The sequence below is a fragment of the Homarus americanus genome, unplaced genomic scaffold (genome assembly GCF_018991925.1).
Source record: "Homarus americanus isolate GMGI-L3 unplaced genomic scaffold, GMGI_Hamer_2.0 scaffold32929, whole genome shotgun sequence".
NCBI lineage: Eukaryota > Metazoa > Arthropoda > Malacostraca > Decapoda > Nephropidae > Homarus > Homarus americanus.
The window spans coordinates 761,867-785,658 of record NW_024737097.1 but is presented as its reverse complement, the minus strand read 5'-3'; the positions used below and the strand labels follow the sequence as shown (position 1 = coordinate 785,658).

The following is a 23,792-nucleotide window of genomic DNA, read 5'->3' as shown; positions in this document are numbered from 1 at the left end:
CGAATGATATCTGGAGAGGTTGGGGTTTTAAGAAATGAGATCAAAGTTGAGAACCTGACAGAAGAGTCTCGCTTCTCTCCTCTCTCTTAGTTGCTGGGAGATGTTTTCTCCTTTGTGGATGAAGCCAGTCTTCTACACAAGCTTTGAATTTTATCTGTTGACATTTAAATATTTGTATGAAAGTTCTATGTTATTTGTTACTTATGTTTTCTACATTACATTATTTTATTTTCATCTTTTAAGCCTTTATTTTAATTCGGCGATATATGACCTGAGCTGTTGCGTCGCCAGGGATGTGATTACCAAAATCAATCTCTCTTTCTTATCTTTTGTAATTGGAATGTTTCAGAACTGCTTACTTTACTTAAGTATTTTCAGAAACAGAATCCCTCACAGTTTGGGTATTTTCTAGGTAAAAAAATGCCTAAATATATACCATTGATGAAGGTTGGGTTTTGATTGCCTGTGATGGAAACACAACTGAGACAATTTTCTGAGTTTGTAGAAGACTTATTTTTACACTCATTGCATCCCACAGCCCAACTGGAGAAAACCCAAAGGTATTGACAACCGTGTCAGGCGTCGTTTCAGAGGCCAATACCTTATGCCCAATGTTGGTTATGGTTCGGCTGCAAAGACCAAGCACATGCTACCTAATGGCTTCAGGAAGGTTCTTGTTCATAATGTTCGTGTAAGTACAGTATTTGAAAGATTTTGTTTAAGAATTGTAAATAGTTCTATACATAAGTTTTTTCTTCTGAAGTTTTGATTTTAAGATGAGCATGCAGGATAGTGTACAAATTTTCTCAGTTGTCAAGAGTCTGGTCATGTTTGTCATTCTCAATAAGATCTAAATTATATGTTTTAAAAGTGGCCTACATCTATGTTAACATATAGTTTCTCTTGTTAGGAACTTGAGGTGTTGATGATGCAAAATCGCACCTTCTGTGCAGAAATTGCCCACGGTGTTTCATCCCGTAAGCGCAAGGATATTGTGGAAAGGGCAAACCAACTATCTATTCGCCTGACCAATGGCTCGGCAAGACTGCGCACTGAGGAATCCACCTAAGCTAATAAACTGTGGTTATAAGTTGCTCTTTCATTTACCAAGGACCTACTAGTTCTTTCTGTGCTGTCCACTATAGTAAGTCAAGACATTAGCTGACAAAATCCATCTTGCTTATGTTTTGAAGTGTTGAAAATAGCAAATAAAATTGGAGTAAACAAAATCAGACGGTTTAATCAAGTATTTGAGAGCAGGTGAAGTTGGGGGGAGGAGGAGGAGGAGTGATCTCTTCCATTCATCAAGAGTATAAAGAACAGGACAAAGCTATGAAAGTTCTAATGTTATATGAATACAACACAAAAGAAAATTAATTCTAGACCTATTGCAGGAGGGCTAATGTCAGGAATATAATTTGTTTCATATACTGTATTGTGATTACACATGTTTACTCATTACCTTTGAGTATGGTAGCGGAGTGGATACAGCACTCGATATGATGATAATGGTCACTGGGTCACACCCAGCTGTGAATGGGTACCTAGCTACTGTTGAAGTTATTGCAGTGGAATATACAGTACAGTACAGTAGTTCCAGCTTCAATTTCATTTTGTGCTGAAATGGTTTTGTAGACAATTTAATGTAACTTTGTACAGCATATGGGACCCACTGTCTAATAATAATGATGGCGATGGTGATGCAACTAGGGTAGTTGATGTAGCTATCCTGGAACTGCCAAAATCGACATTATCTGTTATTGCAGTAAGGTAGAAATTACAGTTCAGGTTGACAATCCCTTATCCGAAATCCTTGGGGCCAGAGGCATTTCGGATGTTGGAATTTTTCGGTTTTCAGAATGGTTAGGGTTTTTTTTTTGTATGAGCCCACCCGGGCACAAGTCACTGACCCACATTGGGACCCGGGGGGCGAAAATATAATAATAATAATAATTCAAAGGTCTAGGCCGTGTTTTTCACTTTTTATCTTTTTTCATTCTTGTATTTCATTATTATTATTATTATTTTATTAATACAGTATTATTGTTATTATTATTATTGTTATCATTATTATTTTATTTTGGTGTATTTTTAATTAAAATTTTTATTTACTATGAATAATTATTACTATTATAATTATTATTATTATCATTAGTATTACTATTACGTTTTCGCCCCCCAGGCCCCGATGTGGGTCAGTGATCTATGCCTGGGTGGGCTAATCCCTGTTTAAAAAAAAATGCTCCACAAAAAACTGTATATTCAGTAAGGTATAGTTTTGTACATAGCAGATTTATTAGTGTATGCAAACACCTTTGTACACATACAAATTATGCTACAGTACTGTACACACTATACTGCTGCATTCACCAGCAGATGCTGATGTCTTGAGCTTGTAATGCAAGCTGGCCAAATGGTTATATGATACAGGATGGTCTGCCTTTGTCCTGTACCTTCTATAGCAGGTGTTGCTAACTGCCTCCATGAAGGAGGGATTCTACATGTACTGTATATTGTACATACAGACGAGCATACACTGTTCACTCCACTAGGGTATTTTCACACTGATGAATGTACTGTATAGTAATATAACTAATAACTTTTATGTCTTAACACTTCTAATGATAGGCTGGTACAGTAATGTACAGGCCTGCACAATACAGATCGTATACATAACACCAGTGAGCGAGCAAACATGCTTGTACAATGGCAGGAGGCACTGAACTAAGAGTGTCATGATACAAGAGTTTGAGGAGATAGGTTGTGAGATACATCAGCCAATCATAGGCATCTCGTGCAGTCGCATGACAATAGCGGCCAATTGTAGCTCATGAGCACTCCGAGCCTACCCATCCGTGCATCCCTTTTTCAGAAACACGATGCAATCTTGGAAGTTCGTTCCGGTGCCTGGAATGGAGAGAGATTCCGGAAATGCAGATGGTAATATCCTCAGAAATTCGTTTACATGCTGGGAATACAGACATTTCTCAATGTAAAGAAGAAAAAAAATCTGGCTATTGGGGAGTTGCAGGTATCAAAGACTCTGGCTAATGGGGAGTTTATTAGATACACTGTATACAATTAATTCCTGAATTTCGTTTTTATTTTTGTGCACAGAAACATTAATGTTTTCCAACTTTAAATTATAGATTAAACTACCATATCTATAACTTTCAAGAACCATTAAATGTAATGTAGTACTCCAGTATTTATATGTGCCATAAGGTGAAATTCTGAATTTTTGTAATAGCACCATCCAAGAGGCAACATGGCTGGAGCTGCACTCAAGGCCCTTAGCAATCCCAACTACAGTGTTACGTTCGGTAACCATTCACTACTGGGCTGACTGGAAGTGCCCCTGGCGCACCCACCCCCACCCATAATTGTAGGGATTAGATATAATTTTCTTACAATTTAAAAATAATAATTTTTTTGTGAGTGACAATTTCTTACCAACTTCTCTTTTAAAGCAATAATAAAAAATGGGAAATGACGTCAATTACCAGACCCTCAGATGTGTAAGATTTTCTGTTGTGAGAATTCTGTGGGGTCATGTACAACACCTTCATAATGGTAAGTAGTATACACTACAGTACTTGCTTAGACTTGGGAAATTCTAGTTAAATTCCATTCTGATAAATTTTATCTTTGTTCTTTAAATGTATGCTTTCTTTTCCAAGTTATTAACAGTTGAATGATCCATACTTGGTAACAATGTTGGACAATATGACATTACTACACAGTTTAAAGATCTATACTTGGTAACAGTGTTCAAAAATACTATTTAATTGAATTGTAATGAGGTTGGATAGTTACCTTCCACATACCTGTTATGTACTTAAGAAGTAATTAATTGCCGATACAGGTATCTCCCATTTAGCGCTAATTTACTTAATAATTCACTTTAGTGGTATACTGTATATAGATTTTTTGGACATCCTTTCTCATTTGACATTAGGGCAATACTGTATACAGTTTAGTGATAGCTTGACTCACTGTGAAAGGGGAAAACTGTGGATGAAGGCAGCCAAAGGGATGGTATGTTGTCATTGCTACATGTAATGAAACTATAAAATTATTGAAAATCATTACAATACTTGTACTTTAATGTGGCTTTGAAATAAAGAAAATATATGAAAAGATAAAATAAAAAAAAATAAAGAGCACTGGTGTATGGGAAGTGAGCATATGTGTGGAGGCAGTGGGCTGTAACTGCATCTACTCGCCACCTCAGCCTTGCACTCCCTCCCCCGATCTGATGTTATGACGCACAATTCTTGAGTAAGCTGAGTGACTGCCAGGCTGAGCTATATCATATTGCTCAGCAGAAGGTTTGAGTGTGGAAGGAGTTATTTTTGTACATAGTATATGTGCTATTGTATTTTATAATATGCTATATATCAATTATTAAATTTCCTTCAATAATGTCTCACTGAATTTGTCCTCAAAATTTATTATGCATGATGATAACCATATTGGCCAGAGTACTGAGCTCCTCCAGTTGGCAGGGTTTATGGTGACATGGATATCCTTAATGATAAGATATAAATCATCTGTTAAATGGTAGTCTTAGGTATGTTTTTAACATAATTTTTCTTTTTTGGGACTTAAGGTATTGACGATGTAAAGATTCATCATCTGTGCAGGAATTGCACTAGATGCTTCATCCCCAAAAGACAAGAATATTGAAGAGGACAAGCAAACTCTGTTCACCTGACCAATTGCTGTTAGTTTCTGCACTAAGATATTCACTTTATGGTGCTTATGCCCATTGTTGGGTATGATTCAGCAGCAAAGACCAAACACTGCTCTCAATTAGCTTCAGCAAGATTCTCATTCATAATGTTCATGTAAGTATATGAAAAATTTGAAAATAATGATTATTTTTTCAGTAAACAGGGAGTCTAATGGTCTGAAAATCCTGGAAAAGGCAGGGAATTTTATTTGGGGTTGGAAAACCTGGAAAAGGCAGGGAATTTTATTTGGGGTTGGAAAACCTGGAAAGACCAGTGAAATTTACAAATCAACCTGGAGTTTTGTGTGAATTCGGTTTAACTTAAAAATGTTCTTATTTTGACAGCAATCTTACAATAAATTAATGATGTACTGTACTATATAATGGGTAAATAATTAAACTTTTAGGAACAAATTCCAGTAAATAGTCCACTCCAATAACTGAATTGTTTGTGTACCTCTCTTATTTCATGTTAGCGATCAAACACCAATTATTACAGTTAACACCTACTAATTCTGCATTGAATATTGTCAGAGATAAATTGTTCTTATAATTAAGTGACTATTTAAGTTGATTATTCTACATATTTATAATGAGTCGTATAGGTGGATCAGGGGTGTGATTTTTCAGTTTTTGCTGGATTTCCAGCTTTTTGGGAATGTCTAGGTTGACCCACGTGTATCGCACCAATCCCAGGGAAAATATGAAGGGGGTCAAGGTCTTTTCTGATATTCATCACTAGGCCTAGTAATCATCCTGATCATGGATGGTTAAATAAAATAGTCAGTCCGGTAGCCAGTGGCAATTATCATCTTTAAATTTGCCAGTAGTATATACAGTACATATTAGTGAAAACCTCTAATTATGTCATTGTCTTAATTAATACCGAATTAAAGTAGTCTCGTTCAAGATTCTTCAAACACTGCTGGAGACAGCTGGCAACTCAAGGCCGTTTGTTTACTGTAATACGTAGTTTAATATAATACAAAACAACAAAGCCAAACCATTAATTAAGGAACGGGAAACTAAGTAACCAATCACTGATCACTTTTACATTCATTCGTAGTTTTTACTACGTACTATAATAAACAAACGGCCTTGAGTTGCCAGCTGCCTCCAGCAGTGTTTGAAGAATCTTGAACGAGACTGTACCTGGAATTTTCAAATTAATGTCTGGAAAACCTATAAAAATCTGGGAATTTTCTTTTGTCTGCCCAGTTGACAACCTGGGAGAGTATTGCAATGTTAAATTCCTGTAAGTCTCATTAACCAAATGGCTTCTAAAATTTCATTTCCATAAACTTCATGGATAAAATTCACTGATTTCCCAACTGCCAGCAAGCAACCTTACACTGTACTTTTCCAGACAATGGTCTCCTTACCTACTCACCTGGAATACATGCACCCACTCATAACTCCATAATGCCTCGCATGTTTTCATTTGAAACAAATTAAAAGTCCACCAGGCATTGGTGAACCCAACATTCCCCGCTATGGCACCATTCTGGTGACATACATACAGGCCACCACCACCTCCCATCCTCAACCACCTTACCTAACATCTCACCTTTCTGTTATATACAACACAATGTTGCATCACCTTCTCTGATACCACAATGTGCCACATGTTTTCATTTAAACAAGATATAATATAAACGTGTGTGAAATTAACACTAACCATATGTATGCATCCTTGTTCTTCGTACAGATCCCTTCTTTCCTTGTATCTTCACCAAAGCAAAGACTTGGGTAAAACACATAAAACATAGTAAACATGTACCAATCTTAATAGAGAGAGAATTGAAAGTACAGAATCCTTGCCAAATAGTTCTCATCATGAACTTTTGATGAAAGAGTTTTGAACCCAAGAATTTGTTGACACATTGCTTACTCACGGAACAGCAATTTTGTGAAATTCAAAATCGCGACCTTGTGATATATTATTATACATAATAGGTTTAATCAATGTTTATTTTTCAAACATTTTTATACATTTTATGATGATAACCATATAGGCCAGAGTTCTGAGCTCCTGCAGTTGGCAGGATTGTGGTGACATTTATGCCTTTACTGATTTTGATTTAAATTAATACAATAAGAGTCTTAGATATGCTTTTACCAATAATTTCTCTTGGTATTGATTTCAGGTGCTGAAGCCTTCTGTACAGACTTCGTCCATGATGTTTCTTACCTTAAACATGAGGATAATAAGAAGACAAACCAACTATCAAAATGTCTGACCAGTGGTTCTTCAAGGCTGTGCACTGGGGAATCCACCTTAACTTCATGCAAAATATTGGGTATGGTAAGGAAGCAAACACTATGTGCATGTTCCCAAATTCCTTCATTAAGATTTCTCATATCATTTATGAAAATATATATGAAAAATTTAATTTAACATTAAATAACCATATGTTCACAGGGTTAGGTTGCACCACCACAATAATGCCACATTATTATCTTTAATGTGTTCAATGATATGAACCTAAGAATTTGTTTCTACAGTACAGTAGAAGTCCAAAAATCCGGACTGCTTGGGGATTGGGTCGGTCCGGATTTTCGTATTTTCCGGATTCTCAGGTAGTACTTTTAAAATTCAAATTTAAGGAGGAATAAAGAAGAGATGAACAGGTACATTTTGATAGTTTATTCATTAGCAAATATAGCATGCTTCATTTATCAAAACGAGCAGTTTTAATGAAAAAGCTGTGAATTCTAGAATTTTATTCTTTGCCTTTTTTATATCATAAATTGTAGACTTTCCAATGTCGTATGTTTCCATTAGAACAGTATTGCTCACAGCACGTTCTAGTTTCTTAATTATTTCAAGTTTGTCACTCAATTTCAACGTGTTCTTCTTTCTTTTCACACAACGAAGTTTATCTACTTTAGGAGACATTATTATGGGCTTGTACAGTACTCTGTAAATGGAAAGAGTAGGACTCAAAATATTGTTATATTACAATGGTATTCTATTCATACTGTGCTTGATATAATGCACTCACGGAAATGTAATATTTTTGCTGAAATGACGTACGTATTACAGTGGAAAGTGGGATAAAATCGTGACGAAAACAATGACTTTCGCTTTCTTTCGTTCAAAAGATGTTACCGTAATCGCTTTTCGAATGGTTTTCAGTTAAAAAACTGTTGTATTACAATAATATTATATCCTAATTGACTTGAATAAATAATACGATACCATATTTCTGAATATTTTCATTAAAATCCATCAAAATCATTTTACTTGTCATCGTCTGCAGCACCAAACAGCTTCTCCCAGTCCTCTCCTTGAACAGGGCTAGAGGGTACGTGTTTTTCGAATTGTTTTCAGTTAAAAAACTATTACATCACACGTATATTTTACCTAAACAGCGCCTCAGTATGAATATATTCTCGGAAATAAATGCTGTAGTAGTTTTGCTGAAACGTGATGTATTTCAATGTAAAATAGGATAACTTACATGACGAAAACAAATGACTTTACCTAAGCTTCTGATGTTCTTGAGATGTTACTCGATTTTTTTATAGTTTTCGGTTAAAATTCTGTTATATTACAATGATATTCTATACTGTGCTTGATATAATACATTCACGGAAATGTAATATTTTTGCTGAAATGACGTACGTATAACAGTGGAAAGTGGGATAAAATCGTGACGAAAACAATGACTTTCACTTTCTTTCGTTCAAAAGATGTTACCGTAATCACTTTTTGAATGGTTTAGTTAAACTGTTGTATTATAATAATATTCCCTCCTAATTGACTTGAATAAATACTTGAATGGAAATATACAATATTTTTGTTGAAACTACCCGCGTTTCAGTATAAAGTGTCGTAATAATAAATGGTAAACAATTTGCCTTCGGCACTCGTGTTTCAGGCACGGCGAGCCTCAGTTTATAGGACGTAGAGCGTTTTTACTGAAGGTTTTGTTGTTCCATTACCCTCAAAAACGTAGATCGAACTATAAACGAGGAATATCATAAATTAACGATTTCTTGGTAAAAAATCAGGGTCGACCTATCAACGAGGGGGGTTATAGATGAGTATATACGGTATGTTGTCACAGTTTGATTGCTCGTTTTAAAGTGGCGACCACGTGGTCGCTTGTCGCTGTGCAGCTGTGGCGTTCACGCATGCACACATACACAAAAGCCCGCTAAAAAAAATAGTTTTCGAAAAGTCCGGATTCTCGGGTGGTCCGGATTTCTGGCATCCGGATTTTTGGACTTTTACTGTACATATCTTACCCATACACTGATTATTTTAAAAAAAATTTAATTTGCAAATTTGTGGTTTTCTGCTTTACTTATAAGTCTGAGTTTCTCTAGATATTAAAATATTTTATGATGATAAACTCTTAGGCCAGAGTTCTGAGCTCCTGCAGTAGACAAGGGCTTATGGGGATACTTTTATCCTTCCTGATAAAATATAAATATTCACTTTAGTAAAAGGCATGCTGTCTTTTAAACTTCAATTTTTTCTTTTTGGTAACTTCTGGTGCTGATGTCTTCCCTGTAAAAATTTTCCACGGTGTTTCATCTTGTATGTATAGGGAAATGAAAAGAGGACAAAGCACTATCCATTCACCTTAATAAAGAATTTGCCAGAATGTGCAGTGGGATGTCTACCAAACTTATTGGTCAATGTATTATTCCCAATATTGGTTCAGCAACAAAGACCAAGTTCATGCTGTAAAGTGAGGGTAAGTTCCTTATTCATAACACTTGTACTGTATAAGTATTGGGGGTCCTCGCTATATTTTGTACCGATATACATTATTTCACACACGTAGCTAACAAATATAGGAAGAAATTTTTGTTGTATTGTACTTCAGATGGTTCACATACAGTACACGTCGTTTGCATCATCCACTATTTTATACTAAGTCTGTGTGTACCCAAATATGATGCATAAATAATATGAAAACATCTAATATAATGTACAAATAAACCTAATAAGTAATAAACATGCTCTACAAGTGTTAAGTTTCTACCTCGCCAAAATACATCAGTCGCCCCTTACACGACTGCATGTTAATGCCATTCTTATCTTACCTTAGAATTTGCAAAAAAGTCACTTCAATGTGCTAGTGTGCCTTATGAATAAAGGAATACATAAGAAATGGTTATTCCCTTTATGTTATTGACCTTATAATAATGTTTTTTCTTCATTTACTATGACATCACCCACACCTTTCTGCTTTCTCTTGACCTTGAAGGTCTTTTTCCACTCATCTTGAATAAGGGTACACAGTAACAGATGCATAACTGAACACAAACTGGGGAAAGAGTTCTAACTGAGCAGTACCATTGTTGTGGTGGCAGCTGGGAAGGTGAGCTGCCCTTCAACCATCTTGTAACTACTGTACCACCAGAATCCACACAAGAAACTTTTTATAATTTCAGCAAGTTTTGGGGTTCTATATCATGATTTTTCCTTTTGAAAATCTTAACAAATTAACCAGAAGTCCTGAACACACATTCATAACTGAACACAATTTCTGGGGAAGAATTCTAATTGAAGAATGCCATTACGTATTGTGGCTGCTGGCTCCTGGGTAAGTGAGCAGCCATCCGACCATCTTGTGGTTACCACCAAGAATCTACACAAAATAAATTTTATAATTTTTTTGATTTTCTTTGTTCTTTACCACGATTTTCATATTTATTTATTTATTTATTTATTTTTTTTTTTTACCAAAATAACTAATGGCGAATTTTTTGTCCTTATTGCAAATTTTTGGGTCCTAATTTCAAACTTCTGTAAGGGGAATTGTTCGTAAACCGGGATTCCATATCGCGAGGGTTGCCAATGTGATGATAACCATATAGGCCAGAGTACTGAACTCCTCCATTTGGCAGGGTTTATGGTTTATACTGATAATATATAAATCATCTGTTATAAGAATCTTAGGTATATTTTAACATAATTTTTCTTTTTTGGGAATTACAGCAATAATGATGTTAATATTCATCATCTGTGCAGGAATTGCACTAGATGCTTCATCCACTAAGCACAAGGATACTGAGGAGAGGACAAGCAAACTCTGTTCACCTGACCAATTGCTGGGAGTTTCTGCACTGAGGAATTTACTTTATGCACCTTATGCCTATTGCTAGAAAAGATTCGGCAACAAAGATCCAATTAACTTCAGCAAGATTCTCATTCATAATGTTCATGTAAGTACAGTTTATGACTTTTTTTTTTCAGAATAAAAATTTTATCATAAAGTATTGCAAGGTTAAGTGCCTGTAAGCCTCATGAACCAAATGACTTCTTGAATTTCATTTACATGGAAAAAATTTATTGATTTCCCAACTGCCAGCAAGCAACCTTACACTGTACTTTTCCAGACAATGATCTCCTTACCTACTCACCTAGAATACATGCACCCACTCATAACTCCATAATGCCTCACATGTTCTCATTTGAAATAAATTAAAAGTCCACCAGGCATTTGTGAACCCAACATTCCCCGCTATGGCACTATTCTGGTGACGTACATACAGGCCCTCACCACCTCCCATCCTCAACCACCTTACCTAACATCTCACCTTTCTGTTATATACAACACAATGTTGCATCACCTTCTCTGATACCACAATGTGCCACATGTTTTCATTTAAACAAGATATAATATAAACGTGTGTGAAATTAACACTAACCATATGTATGCATCCTTGTTCTTCGTACAGATCCCTTCTTTCCTTGTATCTTCACCAAAGCAAAGACTTGGGTAAAACACATGAAACATAGTAAACATGTACCAATCTTAATAGAGAGAGAATTGAAAGTACAGAATCCTTGCCAAATACTTCTCATCATGAACTTTTGATGAAAGAGTTTTGAACCCAAGAATTTGTTGACACATTGCTTACTCACGGAACAGCAATTTTGTGAAATTCAAAATCGCGACCTTGTGATATATTATTATACATAATAGGTTTAATCAATGTTTATTTTTCAAACATTTTTATATATTTTATGATGATAACCATATAGGCCAGAGTTCTGAGCTCCTGCAGTTGGCAGGATTGTGGTGACATTTATGCCTTTACTGATTTTGATTTAAATTAATACAATAAGAGTCTTAGATATGCTTTTACCAATAATTTCTCTTGGTATTGATTTCAGGTGCTGAAGCCTTCTGTACAGACTTCGTCCATGATGTTTCTTACCTTAAACATGAGGATAATAAGAAGACAAACCAACTATCAAAATGTCTGACCAGTGGTTCTTCAAGGCTGTGCACTGGGGAATCCACCTTAACTTCATGCAAAATATTGGGTATGGTAAGGAAGCAAACACTATGTGCATGTTCCCAAATTCCTTCATTAAGATTTCTCATATCATTTATGAAAATATATATGAAAAATTTAATTTAACATTAAATAACCATATGTTCACAGGGTTAGGTTGCACCACCACAATAATGCCACATTATTATCTTTAATGTGTTCAATGATATGAACCTAAGAATTTGTTTCTACAGTACAGTAGAAGTCCAAAAATCCGGACTGCTTGGGGATTGGGTCGGTCCGGATTTTCGTATTTTCCGGATTCTCAGGTAGTACTTTTAAAATTCAAATTTAAGGAGGAATAAAGAAGAGATGAACAGGTACATTTTGATAGTTTATTCATTAGCAAATATAGCATGCTTCATTTATCAAAACGAGCAGTTTTAATGAAAAAGCTGTGAATTCTAGAATTTTATTCTTTGCCTTTTTTATATCATAAATTGTAGACTTTCCAATGTCGTATGTTTCCATTAGAACAGTATTGCTCACAGCACGTTCTAGTTTCTTAATTATTTCAAGTTTGTCACTCAATTTCAAGTGTTCTTCTTTCTTTTCACACAACGAAGTTTATCTACTTTAGGAGACATTATTATGGGCTTGTACAGTACTCTGTAAATGGAAAGAGTAGGACTCAAAATATTGTTATATTACAATGGTATTCTATTCATACTGTGCTTGATATAATGCACTCACGGAAATGTAATATTTTTGCTGAAATGACGTACGTATTACAGTGGAAAGTGGGATAAAATCGTGACGAAAACAATGACTTTCGCTTTCTTTCGTTCAAAAGATGTTACCGTAATCGCTTTTCGAATGGTTTTCAGTTAAAAAACTGTTGTATTACAATAATATTATATCCTAATTGACTTGAATAAATAATACGATACCATATTTCTGAATATTTTCATTAAAATCCATCAAAATCATTTTACTTGTCATCGTCTGCAGCACCAAACAGCTTCTCCCAGTCCTCTCCTTGAACAGGGCTAGAGGGTATGTGTTTTTCGAATTGTTTTCAGTTAAAAAACTATTACATCACACGTATATTTTACCTAAACAGCGCCTCAATGAATATATTCTCGGAAATAAATGCTGTAGTAGTTTTGCTGAAACGTGATGTATTTCAATGTAAAATAGGATAACGTACATGACGAAAACAAAAGACTTTACCTAAGCTTCCGATGTTCTTGAGATGTTACTCGTTTTTTTAATAGTTTTTGTTAAAATTCTGTTATATTACAATGATATTCTATACTGTGCTTGATATAATACATTCACGGAAATGTAATATTTTTGCTGAAATGACGTACGTATTACAGTGGAAAGTGGGATAAAATCGTGACGAAAACAATGACTTTCACTTTCTTTCGTTCAAAAGATGTTACCGTAATCACTTTTTGAATGGTTTAGTTAAACTGTTGTATTACAATAATATTCCCTCCTAATTGACTTGAATAAATACTTGAATGGAATATACAATATTTTTGTTGAAACTACCCGCGTTTCAGTATAAAGTGTCGTAATAATAAATGGTAAACAATTTGCCTTCGGCACTCGTGTTTCAGGCACGGCGAGCCTCAGTTTATAGGACGTAGAGCGTTTTTACTGAAGGTTTTGTTGTTCCATTACCCTCAAAAACATAGATCGAACTATAAACAAGGAATATCATAAATTAACGATTTCTTGGTAAAAAATCAGGGTCGACCTATCAACGAGGGGTTATAGATGAGTATATACGGTATGTTGTCACAGTTTGATTGCTCGTTTTAAAGTGGCGACCACGTGGTCGCTTGTCGCTGTGCAGCTGTGGCGCTCACGCATGCACACGTACACAAAAGCCCGCTAAAAAAAATAGTTTTCGAAAAGTCCGGATTCTCGGGTGGTCCGGATTTCTGGCATCCGGATTTTTGGACTTTTACTGTACATATCTTACCCATACACTGTTTGTTTTATAATTTTTTTAATTTGCAAATTTGTGGTTTTCTGCTTTACTTATAAGTCTGAGTTTCTCTAGATATTAAAATATTTTTTGATGATAAACTCTTAGGCCAGAGTTCTGAGCTCCTGCAGTAGACAAGGGCTTATGGGGATACTTTTATCCTTCTTGATAAAATATAAATATTCACTTTAGTAAAAGGCATGCTGTCTTTTTAACTTCAATTTTTTCTTTTTGGTAACTTCTGGTGCTGATGTCTTCCCTGTAAAAATTTTCTACGGTGTTTCATCTTGTATGTATAGGGAAATGAAAAGAGGACAAAGCACTATCCATTCACCTTAATAAAGAATTTGCCAGAATGTGCAGTGGGACGTCTACCAAACTTATTGGCCAATGTATTATTCCCAATATTGGTTCAGCAACAAAGACCAAGTTCATGCTGTAAAGTGAGGGTAAGTTCCTTATTCATAACACTTGTACTGTATAAGTATTGGGGGTCCTCGCTATATTTTGTACCGATATACATTATTTCACACACACGTAGCTAACAAATATAGGAAGAAATTTTTGTTGTATTGTACTTCAGATGGTTCACATACAGTACACGTCGTTTGCATCATCCACTATTTTATACTAAGTCTGTGTGTACCCAAATATGATGCATAAATAATATGAAAACATCTAATATAATGTACAAATAACCCTAATAAGTAATAAAAATGCTCTACAAGTGTTAAGTTTCTACCTCGCCAAAATACATCAGTCACCCCTTACACGACTGCATGTTAATGCCATTCTTATCTTACCTTAGAATTTGCAAAAAAGTCACTTCAATGTGCTAGTGTGCCTTATGAATAAAGGAATACATAAGAAATGGTTATTCCCTTTATGTTATTGACCTTATAATAATGTTTTTTCTTCATTTACTATGAAATCACCCACATCTTTCTGCTTTCTCTTGACCTTGAAGGTCTTTTTCCACTCATCTTGAATAAGGGTACACAGTAACAGATGCATAACTGAACACAAACTGGGGAAAGAATTCAAACTGAGCAGTACCATTGTTGTGGTGGCAGCTGGGGAGGTGAGCTGCCCTTCAACCATCTTGTAACTACTGTACCACCAGAATCCACACAAGAAACTTTTTATAATTTCAGCAAATTTTGGGGTTCTATATCATGATTTTTCCTTTTGAAAATCTTAACAAATTTACCAGAAGTCCTGAACACACATTCATAACTGAACACAATTTCTGGGGAAGAATTCTAATTGAAGAATGCCATTATTGTTGCTGCTGGCTCCTGGGTAAGTGAGCAGCCATCCGACCATCTTGTGGTTACCGCCAAGAATCCATACAAAATAAATTTTATAATTTTGGTGATTTTCTTTGTTATTTACCATGATTTTCATATTTAATTTTTTTTTTTACCAAAATAACTAATGGTGAATTTTTTGTCCTTATTGCAAATTTTTGGGTCATAATTTCAAACTTCTGTAAGGGGAATTGTTCGTAAACCGGGATTCCATATCGCGGTGGTTGCCTGTATGATGATAACCATATAGGCCAGAGTACTGAACTCCTCCAATTGGCAGGGTTTATGGTTTATATTGATAATATATAAATCATCTGTTATAAGAATCTTAGGTATATTTTAACATAATTTTTCTTTTTTGGGAATTACAGCAATAATGATGTTAATATTCATCATCTGTGCAGGAATTGCACTAGATGCTTCATCCACTAAGCACAAGGATACTGAGGAGAGGACAAGCAAACTCTGTTCACCTGACCAATTGCTGGGAGTTTCTGCACTGAGGAATTTACTTTATGCACCTTATGCCTATTGCTAGAAAAGATTCGGCAACAAAGATCCAATTAACTTCAGCAAGATTCTCATTCATAATGTTCATGTAAGTATATGACTTTTTTTCAGAATAAAAATTTTATCATAAAGTATTGCAAGGTTAAGTGCCTGTAAGCCTCATGAACCAAATGACTTCTTGAATTTCATTTACATGGAAAAAATTTATTGATTTCCCAACTGCCAGCAAGCAACCTTACACTGTACTTTTCCAGACAATGGTCTCCTTACCTACTCACCTGGAATACATGCACCCACTCATAACTCCATAATGCCTCGCATGTTCTCATTTGAAATAAATTAAAAGTCCACCAGGCATTTGTGAACCCAACATTCCCCACTATGGCACTATTCTGGTGACGTACATACAGGCCCTCACCACCTCCCATCCTCGACCACCTTACCTAACATCTCACCTTTCTGTTATATACAACACAATGTTGCATCACCTTCTCTGATACCACAATGTGCCACATGTTTTCATTTAAACAAGATATAATATAAACGTGTGTGAAATTAACACTAACCATATGTATGCATCCTTGTTCTTCGTACAGATCCCTTCTTTCCTTGTATCTTCACCAAAGCAAAGACTTGGGTAAAACACATGAAACATAGTAAACTTGTACCAATCTTAATAGAGAGAGAATTGAAAGTACAGAATCCTTGCCAAATAGTTCTCATCATGAACTTTTGATGGAAGAGTGTAGAACCCAAGAATTTGTTGACACACATTGCTTACTCACAGAACAGCAGTTGTATGAAATTCAAAATTGCAACCTTGTGATACTTTATTGTACATTATAGTTTTAATTCATTTATTTTCTTCAAACATTTTGATATATTTTCTGATGATATCCATATAGGCCAGAGTTCTGAGCTCCTGCAGTTGGCAGGGGATTGTGGTGACATTTATTTATGTTTTTTCTGATATGATTTAAATTAATACAATAAGAGAGTATTAGATATGCTTTTACCAATAATTTCTCTTGGTTCGGATTTCAGGTGCTGACTTCGTCCATGATGTTTCTTACCTTAAGCATAGGGATAATAAGAAGACAAACCAACTGTCAATATGTCTGACTAGCTGTTCTTCTACACTGTGCACTGGGGAATCCACCTAAACTTAACTCCCTAGCCCCAACTATGGTGCCACTGACAGTGTCCCCCCATGCTGGGGTAAATCGAGAAAAATCAAAACTATTCCAAGAATAATTTTTATCCTTTTTAAATTATAAAACAATTAAAAATGAGTAAGAAAAACTACATATTGACCCTGTAGAAACTTCCTTGTGGCAGCAGTGGCGAGGGAAATAAAGGGAGTGTTGTTTTGACAGCTGACGCTTCTGGTCACTCCGCACTTAGCAGCCATTTTCTGCTTGCCATTGTGTCCGGGATGGCCAGTAATACATACATTTACTGATCATAATACTTATTTGTTGTGAATAATTCTTTTAGAATATTTTATTTGCATTATTTTTCATAAAAAAGTGCACGGCAACACACACGCAGTCAGTCGCCAGGCTGTCTTTGTGTTTGGTAGGGCAAGTAATGCATAAATTAATAATAATTCCACAAATAAATACTTTTATAACATAATCATAGCATTATTATCCGGTATTCTACTCAACTACAATACAACTACACTACTTTTATCAATATGAAACAAAGAAAAGTAGGTAATTACGTTCAGGAAGCCTTCCTGTGGCCGAGGTTTGGCGTGACAGGCAAATAATCACACGGGAACTGATAATCAGCACTGGGCATTTAAACTGGCGGGAAAAGGCATGCGTTCTGGAATGTCACCCAGGGCCTTCCAGTCGCATGTTCCGGTATTTCGCCCGAGGCATAAGGGTAAATGCGTAAATACTCTATGCTAAATATTGGTTATTGTTCAGCAGCAAACAGTGTGTGCATGTTCCCAAATGCTTTCATTAAGATTTCTCATATCATTTATGAAAGTATATATGAAAAATTTAACATTAAATAACCATAAGTTCACAGGGTTAGGTTGCACCACCACAATAATTCCACCCTATTGTCTTACTGTGTTCAATGATATGAACCTAAAAAAAAAATTATATACAGTATATCTTACCCAGACACTGAGTGTTTTATAAATGTAACAATTTGCAAACTTGTGGTTTTCTGCTCTATTAATAAATCTGAATTTGTCTAGATATTAAAATATTTTATGATGATAAACCTTTTAGGGCAGAGTTCTGAGCACCTGCAGTAGACAAGGGCTTATGGGATACTTTTATCCTTCCTGATAAAATATAAATATTCACTGTAGTAAAAGGTTTAATGTGTTTTTTTACTTACAATTTTTATCTGTAGAAACTTCTGATGCTGATGTCTTCCCCATAAAAAATTCCTACGGTGTTTCATCTTGTATATATAGGGATAATGAGAAGAGGATAAGCACTATCCATTCACCTGACTAAAGATTTTGAGAGACTGTGCAGTGGGAAGTCTACCAAACTGAGTGGCCAATACATTAATCCTAATATTGGTTAAGCAACAAAGACCAATTTCATGCTCTAAAGTGATATAAGTAAGTTTCTTATTCATAACACTTGTGTAAGTACTGGGGGTCCTCGCTATATGTTGTACAATTGTGGATGTTTTATCTGCGGTACTGATATACAGAGAGCTCCAAATAGTGGCTGTATTTCTGAACACATTAATTTAAAATTAACGCAAAGTAATTCTTGGGCCCCCTGCATTGTTTTGATAGCATCACCGATGTTAGTTGTGCCACTGTTACCCATTACAGCCAGCGTCAGTGAAAACGTATGTTAGGTATTTTTCCTGTGTATATTTCTGCTGCATATTTAGTCCACTTTTATATATCCCTCACATTGTCACAAAGGCTTGCAGGAAGACTCTCAGATGGGAAGAGTGCCAAAAAGAAGTGTATGGCATTTTGTATAAAGAAAAAAGTAGAGTTACTATAGTGTCTAGAATCTATATAAAGGTGCCTCAATAAAATCATTAAGTGACAAATAGGGCGTTGGTTATGCTACCATGCATAATTTGAGGAAACAAAATGATAAACTGTTAAATTTATACAGGGATAGAGGTGCACCAAAGTTAATGGCAGCTAGGAAAACACTACATCATGGGAAGAATGTTGCTATAGACAGTGTCAATGGAATGGATCCGACAAGTTCGCAGTGAAAAGTTCCCTCTGACTCATTCCCTCATCATGGGCCAGGCAAAAATATTCCATGAACAGTTAGGCATCACAACACCTTGTGAGTGTTCATCAGGTTTATATGGGAAATTTTGGAAACAGAATGGACTTCGTATCTTGGTTATATGCGGTGAAAAAGCATCAGCTGATGATGGTACTGAAGCCTATTAAGAGGAATTGAATAAATTAATTACTGATGTACAATGCTGATAAAACTTCTTCATATTGTAGGTATCTTCCACAGAAGATGGTTGCACACCACAGGAATCTGCACCAAGTGGGCTTAAAGACTCAAAAGAAAGACTAACTCTGCTTGGGTGTTCTAATGCAGAAGAGACACATAAAGCAAAATTGCTTATTATTTGAAAAAGGAGAATCCCACAAGCATTAAAAGATGTCAAAGCTTTGCTAGTTAAATATATGGCTAATAAGCGAGCATGAGTAACCAGACACCATCTTAGACTGGTTTGAAAACCATTTTGTTCATTAGGCTAGGGCATACTGTACATCTGCAGAGCTTGCCAGTGCTGCCAAAATTATGTTAGTTTTAGATAATTGCTCTTTGCACCCCAATGCAAAGTTCTTTGTCAAAAATATTGTTTCCTGTTTATTTACTACCTAACTGTACATCCTTGATTCAGCCTCTTGGCCAAGGAATTCTGTGGTCATTCAAGTCACATTATAAGGGTGATTTCTTAAAAAATTGTTGGCAGAATGCAATAAAGGAATTTCAAAGTACAGTACAGTATTTCTCCTTTCAACAAACTAATCTGCACCACCCCTGTTCATTAAATCAAAATTTCCGCCAAATTGAGCTTTCCGTTATATTCGCTTGATTTACCAAACTATTTCACTAAATTGAGCATGATTCAGTTAAATTGCACGTCACTTGGCGTGTCGGGATTGTTTACATCTGCTCAGTCTGTGTCCTGACACCACCGCGTGTGTTATTCACTGCTACCTCTCGGTCAACTAACTACACTGGAGCACCTTATCTTTCGTCTTTATTCAAGACATTTTCAGGGATGGAATGTCAGGTCACCCTTTCTTGGGTGGGGGGATCAGTGGGTCTCATGACCAGATGATATCTTAAATAAATATGAACATAACCGCCGTCCGGGCGGTTAAAGGAAGAATGAGACTTCTGTCGTTGTACACGAACATTATAATTCGGTCAAACCTGTCGAATACAATTCATTTTAGTATTTCAAATAAATCATACATAGGCACTCCTACATAAATGTTTAATTCAATATATATTTACATAATCATGGCTATGTAATTAGTCTAATCTTAACACTTACAATGAGTACTCAATTTGCCATATATCTATATTGTCACACTGATAAATGATGCAATGGACACAGTCTACCTGTGTATACAATAAGTACTAGTTAGAGAGAAGCCAGGTTAGGTGTTGCCTCTTAAATATGGGTAGCTATACTGAAATGCCCACCCTATAGCCTGGCCCCCTGGTTGGTCGGCTATGGCTGAGTCAGGAGATTATAATTATACATAAACTCCCTTCACACCCTCCAACCTCCTCCTGGGCCTCTCATCTCCACCATCTCCGTACTCTACACACTGTATACTGGCAGGCACACCCAATAAACATGACATGACTTACCGCCTAACATAATGTTTGTTTATGAGTCATCCTACTCATTGCTGCTTGCAGCAACAATGAAAGCTAAAGTATTTGGGGGAAGACCTGACCTGACCTGATGCAATGCTGGGTGGAGGTAGGATGGGGGATTAATGGTCTCATATTACTGACCTGATGGAATGTCAGGTCACCCTTTCTTGGGTGGGGGGATTAGTGGGTCTCATGACCTGAAGATGTCTCGAATAAAGACAAAAGCTAAAGTATTTTTAGGGAGATTGTGATAAGTGTAAGTATAAATGAGCAAAGTTGTATCCCTTCAACATTACATTACATAACATTTTAAAATATGGAGTGAGAAAGCAGAAAGGTGTGGGTGATTAGAGAGATGGAGTGGTAACATGCACCAGTGTTGCCAAGCTTTCCTCAACCGCTGATGTTTATCTCGCCGCCAGGCAATCACACAACAAGACCCTTACTGGATGCGTGTTGTCTTAATTCCCGTGTGTGTGTCAGGAACTCATTTCAACATCACATACACACACACCCTCCAGCACCACCAACACACATTCCAACACCACCAACACACACCCTCCAACACCACCAACACACACCCTCCAACACCACCAACACACACCCTCCAACACCACCAACACACACCCTTCAACACCACCAACACACACCCTCCAACACCACCAACACACCCTAACACACCCTTCAACACCACCTTACAACCTCCAACACCACCAAAACACACACCCTCCAACACCACCACACACACCCAACACCACCAACACACACACCCTCAACACCACCAAACACACCCTCCAACACCAACACACACACACACACACCTCCAACACCACCAACACACCCTCCAATACCACCAACACACCTTCAACACCACGAACACACACCTCAACACCAACACACACCTCAACACCACCAACACACACACACCCTTCAACACCACCAACACACACCCTCAACACCACCCAACACCCTCCAACACCACCAACACACACACACCTCAACACCAACAACACACCCTTCCAACCAGCAACACACACACCCTCCAACACCACCAACACACACACCCTCCAACACCACCACACACACACCCTTCAACACCACCAACACCCCTCAACACCACAACACACACCCTCAACACCACCAACACACACACACACACCCTCAACACCACAACACACCCTTCTTCCACCAACACACCCTCTTCCAAACACACCCTCCAACACAACACACACCTCCAACACCACCAACACACCACACCCTCCAACACCACCAACCCACAACCTTCAACACCACTAACACACCCTCCAACCACAACACACACACCTCAACACCCACAACACACACCCTTCAACACCACCAACACACACCCTTCAACACACCCAACACACACCTCCAACACCACTAACACACACCCTCCAACACCACTACACCCTCAACACCACCAACACACACCCTCAACACCACCAACACACACACACACCCTCCAACACCACCAACCACCCTCAACACCACCAACACACCCCTCAACACCACCAACACACCCTCAACACCACCAACACCTCCAACACCACTAACACACCCTCAACACCACCCAACACCTCCAACACACACACACACCCTCCAACACCACCAACACACCCTTCAACACCACCAACACACACACCCTCCAACACCACCACCCAACACACACACCTCAACACCACCAACACATACCCTTCCAACACCACGAACACACACCTCCAACACCACTAACACACACCGCCAACACCACCAGCACACCCGTCAACACCACTAACACACACCACCAACAGACACCCTTCAACACCACAAACACACCCTCCAACACCACTAACACACACCCTCCAACACCACTAACACACCCCTCCAACACCACCAACACACACCCTCAACACCACCAACACACACCACACCCAACCCACCACACCCCTTCAACACCACGAACACACACCCTTCCACCACTAACACACACCCTCAACACCACTACACACACCCTCCAACACCACTAACACACCCCTCCAACACCACCAACACACACCCTTCAACACCACGAACACACACCCTTCAACACCACTAACACACACCCTCCAACACAACACCACCCTTCAACACCACCAACACACACACCCTCCAACACCCACACACCCTTCAACACCACTAACACACACCCTCCAACACCACCAACACACACCCTCCAACACCACCAACACCCCTCCAACACCACCAACACACACACCCTCCAACACCACCAACACACACACCCTCCAACACCATCAACACACATACACCCTCAATACCACCAACACACACCCTCAACACCACCAACACACACCCTCCAACACCACCAACACACACACCCTCAACACCACCAACACACACACCCTCCACAACACACACACCCCTCAACACCACCAACCACACCCTTCAACACCACGAACACCATCCAACACCACTAACACACACCCCTCAACACCACCAACACACACCGTCAACACCACTAACACACACCACCAACAGACACCCTTCAACACCACGAACACACACCCTCCAACACCACTAACACCCTCCAACACCACTAACACACACCCTCCAACACCACCAACACACACCCTCCAACACCACCAACACACACCCTTCAACACCACGAACACACCCTTCAACACCACTAACACACCCTCAACACCACTAACACACACCCTCAACACCACTAACACACACACCCTCCAACACCAACACACACCCAACACCACGAACACACACCCTTCAACACCACTAACACACACCCTCCAACACCACCAACACACACCCTTCAACACCACCAACACACACACACCTCCAACACCACCAACACACACCCTTCAACACCACCAACACACATACACCTCCAACACCACTAACACCCTCAACACCACCAACACACACACCCTCCAACACCACCAACACACACACCCTCAACACCACCACCCTCCAACACCATCAACACACATACACCCTCCAACACCACCAACACACACCCTCCAACACCACCAACACACACACCCCTCCAACACCATCAACACACATACACCCTCCAACACCATGAACACACATACACCCTC

At 37.8% G+C, this 23,792-nt stretch overlaps 1 protein-coding gene and 1 long non-coding RNA gene across 3 annotated transcripts in view; both read left to right on the top strand.

Moving 5' to 3' along the window:
• The window catches only part of LOC121873148 (60S ribosomal protein L32-like), a 17,567-nt gene extending 16,477 nt beyond the window's left edge, over window positions 1-1,090 (top strand). For both annotated transcript variants that reach the window (XM_042376466.1, XM_042376467.1), the window contains exons 3-4: window positions 539-691; window positions 911-1,090. In XM_042376466.1, the coding sequence (XP_042232400.1) occupies window positions 539-691; window positions 911-1,069 (312 nt within the window). In that variant the 3' untranslated portion in view covers window positions 1,070-1,090. The remainder of the gene's footprint in view (window positions 1-538; window positions 692-910) is intronic.
• Window positions 1,091-2,173: 1,083 nt separating this feature from the next.
• LOC121873149 lies at window positions 2,174-19,780 on the top strand. The gene is made up of 6 exons (XR_006090197.1): window positions 2,174-4,850; window positions 6,883-7,035; window positions 9,295-10,921; window positions 11,877-12,029; window positions 14,282-15,890; window positions 16,847-19,780. It is a non-coding gene; the product is annotated as an uncharacterized LOC121873149 (long non-coding RNA).
• Window positions 19,781-23,792: the final 4,012 nt, after the last annotated feature.